General features: G+C 34.2%; 1 protein-coding gene across 1 annotated transcript in view; it reads right to left on the bottom strand.

The window, feature by feature from the left end:
• Nucleotides 1-307: 307 nt before the first annotated feature.
• Nucleotides 308-10,854, bottom strand: part of BBS9 (Bardet-Biedl syndrome 9) — a gene marked incomplete at both ends in the record, with an annotated part of 39,378 nt that continues 28,831 nt past the window's right edge. The window contains 5 exons of the mRNA XM_010285678.1: nucleotides 308-527; nucleotides 4,217-4,231; nucleotides 6,296-6,400; nucleotides 7,324-7,426; nucleotides 10,456-10,509. Coding sequence (XP_010283980.1) covers nucleotides 308-527; nucleotides 4,217-4,231; nucleotides 6,296-6,400; nucleotides 7,324-7,426; nucleotides 10,456-10,509 — 497 coding nt within the window. The remainder of the gene's footprint in view (nucleotides 528-4,216; nucleotides 4,232-6,295; nucleotides 6,401-7,323; nucleotides 7,427-10,455; nucleotides 10,510-10,854) is intronic.

Below are 10,854 nucleotides of genomic sequence, written 5' to 3'. Positions count from 1 at the left end.
CCACAAATCTTCCTCAAAAGCAACTGTACCCTCTACATACAGCATTTAGCACCTTTTTGCCCTGCTTACCTTTTTTTAAATGAACACCCATGTTTTCCCCATTACAACACCACCGATGCAATTTTATGTTAAATGATTTTCTGGATACATAAAAATTACATCTATATCATGTCCACTGTGTACAGAAATCTGCAGTTTTACCAGAGACAGATATACTAGGCCAAGTGGATTATTATTGAAATGTTATGCCATCTCTTCTTTCAAAATATACTTTTTAAACATTCTAATACTAGCTTTGTTAAATTACCTCATTACTTGGCACAGACAAACAACTCCTGTTGGAGTTCCTAACACGTCTCCTATTACAGACATATTTAAAAACCTACCTGGAAAAACGGTGAGAAAACTGACAGGAGGTTTATTGGTATCAATAGTTAGCTTGTGGTTTGCTGCTTTTGAAGGTTGAGCTGGAGAGCAAACTAACCGCAAAGGCAGTCTGAAGTTACACTGTGCAACTTTCAGTATTCCTAAAATGAAAGAACACAGGTTCATCTTTCACATCCATATTCTGAATATGAGGTACTTCACACTACTGTCCTCAAAGAGGTATAACAAGATATTTTTAATGTGATTAAGGAATATATTAAAACAAAAGTGATGTAAAATTCTCAATTTTTTTTTTACATTTTCCACCTAAACTATCTTTAAGTTTTAATACTTTTAATTACCTTTCAAGTGAACGTTTCCACTGAATAGGAATGCAAGAGTCATTAGCCAAATCCACTGCATATCTATGTTTATACTTACATGCAATGAAGATTAACATTTTACTTAATGCTCTAAACAATTCTACTTTAACATACATGGCAGCTGTGTGATTACTTCTGATGCTTCAAACCCAAAGCTGAAGCATGTATGTTTTCATGAAGAGTATCACAAACTAAATCCTTTTTAAGAACACATTTACTCTTTTTTTTATACTCTTAAACAACATTTATGCAATTTTTCTATCATCTGTCAGAGGTTTGTGCCTTTAAAAAAGTATCTATTAGATTATTACTGAAAGGTATATTAAATTCTATCTTTCAACTCATTGCACCATAATAAAACAGAACTGTAGAACAAATTGGCTACTACCATTGGTATTTGGATCTAATATCATATGCAATTTCATCAGAACAGTGCAAGAGAAAAGAGGAAGTTTTAACATTTAGAAAACATGTTCATTAGAACATGTCATGTGTTCAAATATAAACACTGTTTAAAATTGTTGGCATGTCAGAAATTGCCCAGTATGTTCCATGTGAAAGGTAAAAGTGCTAGTTGCTCCAAAATACAGAGTTCTTGCTCATTTGGACAGCCAGATTATGGTTCTTTTGAGGTGGATTCTTTGATGAAGCAGCTAACAGGGATACCTTGTTTTGTTTGGGTATTGACATCACTAATAGGCACCAATATTCATCTTATTGAGAATAGTATTAATGTCAGTCATATCAACAATCACTCATTCTCTCCCCCAAATAACCCACAAAACTCAATCATTAACCCAACACTCAGGAGAATTTAACAAAGTACATTTTCAGAGATAATAAAGTTACTGTCATAAATCGTATGGAGACAAAGTCAGGAAACTGATAGCTCCACAGAGGTTATCAGTCATGTAAGCTTAGCAGGTTAGTATAAAAATAAAGGTCAAACATTTCATAGTCATTCAAGCACCAATTTTTGCTAACAACTTTGCTGCTTTACAGGTCTCTTGCAATGAAAAATTGTTTTTAAGGCTCATCTCAGAGGAAAAATGTTACTAGAAGCCTCAGATTCATCCCCCTGGTTGTCAGTTCATTAGCTCTTTCGGCTGGCTGATAATGACTCCGAGTAACTATTGTACAGCAGCTTGTAAAACAGAAAAACAACATGTAAAACAAGCAGAATGCTTAAGACAGGTCCTCAACTAGGATATTCCTGGGTTCCAAGGAAAATTCCTGAAAAAATCCTTGACAATAAACACACGACCTTTCAGAATGAGTCACTCAACTGTATCTTCATCATCTGATGGGAAAATTAAACTCTTTTCTTGATGACAACAATAACACAAACATCTTACTATTGAACTTGGTTATGGAGACTTATCAACAGGAAAAAAAATCAGTGACAACACTAGCCAAGAAGATTTTGAGATATTTTTACATTTAAAACATGATGTTTTTCTTCTTATTTCAAACCATCTTTTCCTAGACAGTCTGCTCCCAGTCTGCCTCATCATAAACATAATTTTTCACTATTTCAAAGTTCAAATCAAAACTAAATCAAATGGTATCTGGCTTTGGGAGGGGACTGGGGAGATTTCTAGCTGATGAGTCCAAAACAACTATGTGTAAGAAAACCAAAACAAAAAGCTTCAACAAAATTTATCACTACAGTGAAAAACTGAGAAAGGGTTTCAGAATATTTCAAAAATTTAAATGGTAGTAAAGAAACACAAAGCAGTAGCAAAGTGTGGGAGCCAGAACTTCCTCAATCCTTTTGTGTTATGTCTAGTAATAGATCTCATGTCACCTAGAGTTCTGACACATTGCACAATATACAATTTTAGCACTGTAAAAAGAACAAATGTGAAAAAAGTTCAGATACTCTTCTAATCTGAAACAGAAATTTTGTAACCTTATCTCAAATTACTACTACGTAAAGACATACTATGCATTTACCTGATAAAAGTAACAAAGTAGTTATATGCACTGTAGCTATGATCTCAATTCCAAATTACTCATGCATTCATCTTAATTCTATTTACAACATAACACTGATGTACATGATAAAAAACATTCAGGCTCAGATCTCTAATTTAGGGTGTTAAATATTCAGAGAATTTATGCTTTTCCTTGCATTGATGACCCTGAATTTAACTAGCCCAGTGCACCTCACAGTAACCCAAATAAATTTTGTCCCGGATAATTCTAAAAAAATTAGTGTGCTCCACAATATTCTCTTCAGCATCAGGTTTCCATCTTGAGTAGACATTTCTTAAAGCAAAATACAAATCTTCAGTTTTAGGATGTTACCTTTTCAAATTGTAAACATTTATTTTTATATAGTTCACTTACTGTGTTTAATACTTCTTAGAATTGCTTTGTACAGCAGAAATGTGTAAATAAATATTACATGGTGATAGTTATTCTTGCCAAGAGTAGCATTTTACTGAGATGGTTCAAGCATCTATTTCCTGTATGGCACCAAGGTGCCCTGAAATATCCAGAAACCAGGAAAGGAAAGGAACAATTAACAGTTATCTACTTTTTTACTTCACCTAGTACACTCGTAAGAGCATAAGTATTTAAAAACAAGACTCAAATATATGTACTTATATGTATAACTTCTGTTTCTGAACACTGCAAAACTGAAAACACCCTTTCAGTTGATCTCTAAATCTAACGACAAGCAACTTCTTTTCCTCCTCAAATTGTGAGGCAATTTGTACTCAATATATATTTTTAAGGCTAGTAAAATATCTCCTACAAGTACTGTATCTTTTCAATACATGCACACAACTACATTGCAAAACTACTCTCTTTTAGCCTACCTATACATAACCTAACTTTGCAGTCCTGTTTTGTCTTTCAGTTGTACATTTTGCAAGTATCATATCTACCACAATCACAGCTAAGTTTTGTACTGCTGGTATTCTCAGTTAGAAAGCAGCCTTTTAGCCTTGTATAAGATGTTTCCAACAGGAATTAGAAGGAAGAGATGTTAGTGACATTCTCAGAGCTACTCAGTCTAACAGTATAGCATTAGCTACAAATCCTTAATTACCGTTTCAGTTGCACCAAAAAAGCTACAAGTCAGCTAAGTTATTGCTGAAACTTGAAAAAGCTAAAAACATGGTAAAGAAAGAACATACAATTTTGTTTTCCATTTCCAATCTCAATGCATAAGGCACTTAATACTTTGCAAAATTCCAGCCTTACATATGAGGAAGTGCAATATACTTCAAGAAACACCTTTACTACTATTTTCCCCATAGGTAATTGTCTTATGTCTAAGCCTCATTTACTTCCAATTTTCTCAAATATTTACACCTTCATAGCATCAAGCCAGGGATAACAAGAACTTATAGACTTAACAGGTAAAATAACAGCTCCCTTCCAAATCTAATTTATTGAGCATACATTGTCACTCATGAAACTGTTCAAAGTTTGCATTTTTTCCATTCACTCACCTTCAGGATTGAGCTCTACCGCACAACCAGCAATGGGACAAAAGAAAAAAAAGATTACATAAGAAGTTACTCAAATAAGAAAAAAGAAAATGTAGTAACAAGTTTTAAAGAACTTAAGATACATTTGTAAAGTGGACAATACATAAAGACATAATAGTAGCCAAAAACCAGACATGAGACCACATCATCAATAGTGCAATCCCATCCAACTGAGTGACTCATTAACCTTCAGCTGCATGAATCACACAGATATACTAAAGACTGATTTGGCCACAAATATGGGTATTTTAAAAACGAAAGAGGAAAAAGTCTCTATTCAGATAAAATGAAGTCACAAAGGCACTTAATTTTTGTTTATGAGTGTATTACACTTCAGGATTTGATTGTCTTGTACAAGTAACTAGTATTTGTATGTAATTGAATAGAATTATCCCAGCTCAATAAATTACACAAATATCCAAAAATTTAGCAAGATCTTAATTATGCTCATTTATTTAGAAGCCTTCCAAATTCTACCATTAAAGTTTTTTTAATTTCTTCTACAGTTCCCTAATTCTGTTAGATGTCATGTCTTCAGGAGATTTTTTTTTTAATTGCATATAAACAATCAAACACATTTAAGATACAAGAATTCTTTACTTCCCTAACCAAAAGGCTTGCAGAATCCAATCTAATATCTAAAATATAAAGCATAAGTTTAGCTAGTATCACCTGGAAGAAATACACTCATTTGCCAGTGACAAATACCCTTTAAGCTTGCTGCTTTGGTCTTGCAAAGCAAAAAGAAACAAGATCAGCAAAACAAAAAGCTTTCAAAATCAGAGGATCCAAGATACTCAAAAGTATACTACCTACACAGTTGGTACTACAAAACCTTACTAAACTGGATGCTTAAGAAGGTACAGCAACTCATTCACAAGGAATAAGCAGTCACAATACAGAGGGACTAAAGTTGTGAAAGCTCTTTGTGCAGGGTCTCAAAAAAGGAGAGGAGCATCATTTTCTCTTCCATCCTCTGCAAATATATACACACCTTGTCTAAAGAAGGTAAAATCAAGTTTAAAAACGTGAGTTTCAGTTTTGTCTAGAAATAAACAACTCAATCATCACACAGCCTAGACTATCATCATAAACACGTTTCAAGTGAGAAGTGATGTGAAGTAAATGCTTAAATAAAAGTGACCTCAAGACCACCATCCTTCACAGAAGCCCTAACTCCATGTGCATTTCTTTGGTGCCTGTCTACTCCATGTCACCTTTCCATTTGTGCTGGCATAGCTCTGTACCTGTACAGTGAACAAAACCAGCAAATCTGTCTGAGAAATAATTGTTGACTATGGGAGCACAACAGGGGAGGAGGTGCAGGAGCAAAGCCAAGCAGTGGGAAGTGAAGCACAGCTTAAACTGCTTTATGCTGCATTTAACTTAAGATGGAAGCCCTGCCTAAATACAGTTTCTCAGTAGCCTGATACATTCACAAGGCTGTGTGTAGAACTAAGCTAATCAGTCTTCAGTTATGGACAGCAGGGTAAACTTACATGTTCTATCACTAGGGCCATTAAAAAACAGAACCACTTAGTTTCAAAAACAGAACCACTTAGTTTCTACTCCTTTGGGTTAGTTTATTTGTTTAGGATTAATATGTTCAAACTGGTAAAAGGGTAGTGAGGAATAACCACTCCCAATGCTTATTCAAATCATCTCCTCTCTAGGGAGGCCACTATTGCCACATTTGTTGGCAGCCCGTAAGGCCGAATAGTCATAAAGATGTAATTAAGTTCTCACTCCAAGAGGTGGTGTCTTAAAGAGCAGAACAGAAGCAAAATGTTAGGAAAAAATTGTTAGAATGGGAAAGCTTGTTCAGGTGCTTCCCAAGCCATAAGCATATGATTTTACCTTTATAAAACTAATTACAGAATTTAATGATGCTACATAAAATACTAACTAAAACTGAACACTAGACTGATACACATTATTTCTTTAATTACTACTGCCTTCAATATAATTCAAAATAACATTTATATGTAAAGAAAAAGACCTCAAAAACAGCAAAGCAATTTGAAATCTCCAATGGTTTACCTGTTGGTGTATTATATGAAACCACACAATTTCCTTCTAGTTCTGATGGAGAACAATTCCCCTTCAAAAAGACAGACAGGACCACAGTTTCAGATGAATCCGGTTCTAAAAACAATACAAAATTAAATCAAGTAATAGAAGCACCCAAACGAAAGCAACATATTTTCTAGCACTTTGGGAAATACTTCATTAAATTCTGATAGTTATCTCCATCAGTTCATCAAATCACTGGACATGCTTTTTTTTAAAGCCCATAATTTGTAAAAGGCAAACTAGTCTCTCAAACTTATAACTATCTTGAAGCATAACCAATAAAACAATTCAGCACACTGAACACCAAGAATATAAAAATAAATGCAGTTTTATATTGTGATTTTAATATTTTACAAAGCTATTAGCCCTTTGGTCCTGTCATATGTTGAGGAAACTTAAGAACTGTCCTTTCAGATGAGAGCAGTCAGTAAAGCCCTGTTTCAGTAGGGACCATTACTGCACATTTCAAAGCAGAAATGGTGTGCAGTCCCAACTGAGGCAAGGAGGACACATTTATCTGGTCTTCAGCTCCATTTAGTCTTCAAGGCAATCCCACCTGCAGCCCTATCAGAGTTGGAAAAAGGCTAGAATGACCAAACAGCTGATGCCAAGTTGGGAACGTATGCTAGATTGTCCACAGCTAAACAAGATTTCTGTCCCTGCCATTTCTATATAGAATTTTCAGCAAAACAAAATGTCCCAGCAAAAGTACCACAGAATAATTTATTTTTTAACTCCATCTTGAAGCTGCCACCCTGCCTCTCCTCACCTCCAATGCATCATTCTGTAATCAAGGAAGCGATTCCTTTTCTACTTTGTCTTCCTCCACCAAACAGTATCTAGAAGCTGCAGAGTGCAGGCAAGGCAAATTTGCAATTCTTTTAACTGCACTATATCTGCAACAATGCAGTCCATGAAGGCTGGACTATACTTTTCAAACATCTTCAGAAAAAGTCATGTGATACAATAGCTGTAATGGTACTATAATAATTTACCTAAATCATGAAAGATGAACTGGTCACAGGTCACTGCCAATGGAGCTTGTACACATACAGCCAGGTTTGGTTTCTGTGCAGTCACTCTGCTCTGTATTGTTATCTAAATCGACATACAAAAGTATTTAAAGGAAGCAACAAATTAATATCTGTATAGCAGAAAACAAAAACATAACCAGCAAAAAGATATGAAAAACCTGCAAAGAAAATTCAGCAACAATGTTTAAGAACTTCAAATTTCAACTTCAAAACCAGTATTTTCCTTTTACAATTCTTATTTTCTTACAGCCAGTAATGGGACACAGTAACTTGAAAGGCTACAGAAAACTGAGAAGATTTCTCATATTCTTTGTAATTTTCACTCAACACAAACTAATGCTAAGGTGTTAATTAAAATGTTAATATTTTGCAAGTGTCATGTGCATTTGTTCTAATGTAAATAAAAATAAAATGTTGCCTCTTTTAGGTGACTACAGTAAAAAAAAAGAATAAAAGCAAAGCTGACCAAAGAAATTATTTCCTTTAACCGCAAAGAGCAATGCATAGTCTTCCGAATAACTGCAGACTCAACGTATATTTTATTTTTTATAGCAAACAAATTCTAATATTTAATATACAGGACACCCATCACAACTACAACTCTAGGTTATGAGAGCTGACCTAACCATAAACCTGGAGTGGCTCTTCTTGCTTCTGTTGTAGGCAGTTATTTCTCTGCAAAACCAATGGATATCAAATGAATGTCCTTAACTCAGATCTAAAACGAAAGTATAGTGGTGACTGAGAGCTGAATGTGGTCTGCATATACACAGACCATATCTGCTATCTATTATATCATCTGCTTTGCATTGCTGGTCTACCAAGGAGCTCACTACAGCCACATTAAACCAGTTTAAGAAAATATTATTAGTTATAAAATGACTCAAGTGTTAGGAAGTTTGACTACTTAACAGAATTAACATCAACATTTATTTTGTTTTAACAATACATTCAGGCTGCAAAGAGGCCCTCAGATCATCCATCGCTATTAAAGCTAGCAAGGATCAATCACATCTACCTCCACACATGTATCAGGTAAGCTTTGCCCCATTTTCTGAAGCCAGAATCTCAATAATGTGAACAACGAAGATGAAATCAATAGTCTCACAGATGTTATGCCAATTAAATGAGCTAAAAACATGCAGACATGAAACTGCACACTTCGTAATTTCTAATCAAGAATTGACATTTGAAGTTACTGGCAAATGCTACTTCAGCGCATTTCTCAATTATGTTTAGCTTTTTGTTGCATATAGGAGTCAGAAGTGTAGAATCCTCTTACACAGAAACTTTTCTCAAGAGTATCAATTTTTATCAAAACTTTTCTAACAGGCCTGTCATCAGTGCATTTTAAAATTACATTTATAATATATAAAAAATAAGTGTCACATAATCTGGAAGTTTTTTTTAGAGCACAGTGCATTGCCTGCAGATCTTTTGGGTACAACAACCATTACAATGGCCAAATAATATCCATTAGTAACATTACCTACTTTGCAGAAAACATGCTAGATATACATATACATTGGTTGCAGTTGTGCAATTCAAGGAAATATTTAATTTTAAAATCTATCAAAATTGTTTTCAACTTGTCCAAAATTAGTGGTTAAGTTCACATTAGTCTGACAGGAGTAATAACGTGCAACCATAATGTACAATTATTGCTTACTTTCATAAGAACCAACACTTATAACTTCGCATATGTTAAAGAGTTGAATCCATTAAGTAGAAAGACTTTTCCCATCAGTTAGAATGGAGACATATGAAGACCAGTTAAATGAAAATCACAGAAAAAATATTCCAGAAAAAACTGAATGCATGATAACTCCTACATTTACTATTTGTTTCATTCAAAGGTACAAGATGCATAAACCAGAAAACAGAGTGGGGAATTATAAAGTCTCCCCATTAAAAAGCTTATCAAATATATAAACCCATCCATGCTCATTTTAAACAGTTTGCCATTGGCCTTACAATAGCAATAATGAGCAAATAAGGGAGAACAATGGGAGTTACCTGTGTTCCCAATATTGAAATCATAACCGCTCTCCAGAAGTCGAATTTGGCAATTATAAACACAATATTTTCCTCTGTAATACCTCACTTATACAATATATTGGTTTCAATGTAAACTAAAAGCTGATCAACTCACATGTTTCCGGAGGTAATTTAAATTTACATTACATATTTTAAGGTACCCTTATATTCACAAACAGCCTGATTCAAAGTCCAATGCTGTTTATCTGAACTTCTTTGAGCAAAATTGTCACAAACTTCATCAGGATTAGAATTTTGCCCTGTATCATTTTAGCATTTAAAAATGCAGAGAAAGATGTTGGACCAAGTACTAAACTAAACAACACTAATGTAAGGGAATCTGGTTCAATAAATAGTCCAGTTACCCTCTGAACTTGTCACTCAAGACAGAGAGAACGTGCAAGGTTCTCAAAAATCAGTCTCCACTGATATTCCTAGAAGATCCTCTCAAACTCAGTAATTAAAACCATGAACCTTTTTAGGCAATAATGAGAAGAAACTACACTTGCACAGACATGCATGTGCATGCACACACACTTTCTTTACAGTTACAAACAGCAACTCTCATGGAGTGTAATGATGTCAATTTTCAAATTAGATTTTCCTAACATTTTTTGTCACTAGCAAAAGCTGTGAAAGTCTTTTTACAAGAGAAAGTCTAGTTTTGTTCATTGCCATCTAAAAAGGCAGCTGAAGATAACAAACTTTACATGTCAAGTAACCAAACATCTATTCCCTTTGAAAGGTGTTGGAAAAAATTATTCTTATAACTTCGAAAACAAGTTCATTCCATCCTCGTAACTTTTTTGTGTCTGCTTCTTGATAAGCCTAGAAAAAATAAAACTTAAGTCACTTTCTGACTTCAGCAGGCTTGCTAGAACGACACCTTGTCATACTAAGGAAAAAAGAATTAACTATATATTGCATTTCAAATTTTACTCATTTTCATGATCTAAGTGAAATACACAGAAAGTGACAGGTTTGTTAAAATTTGCCACTACTTTTTGAATGCTACCATTTCTTTTTGAATGCTACCATTTGACTTAGGTACAGTACCTTTACTGTGACTGATGGTACTGCCGCTGCTTTTATCTCACTGTCAATGGCTTGCTGTGAAGAAAAAGATGAAAACAGAGTAAATTCAGTATTACGCATGAATGAGTGAACACAATGAATGCAATATTACTTTCATACCATCAACTTGGTAAACAGGGAATTAATGGTAAAGGACTTATCATTCCGATGACAGATTAAAATACACAAAATAAATTTCTGAGTTCCTTCTGAAAATGTATAGCCTCTGTTTGAAATCGCCTGCAAAAAGGATAGCAAAAGGTCATGAAAGTTGTATATATAAGAAACTAATACACTCTGATGTATATATGAATATTTGAAACTGTTTTGTTTGGCACACTACTTTCCACTGTGTATTTACTTAAATTCTGGAAACACCTT

This window comes from Phaethon lepturus, unplaced genomic scaffold (genome assembly GCF_000687285.1).
Source record: "Phaethon lepturus isolate BGI_N335 unplaced genomic scaffold, ASM68728v1 scaffold53014, whole genome shotgun sequence".
NCBI lineage: Eukaryota > Metazoa > Chordata > Aves > Phaethontiformes > Phaethontidae > Phaethon > Phaethon lepturus.
This window is presented reverse-complemented; position numbering and strand designations above follow the sequence as displayed.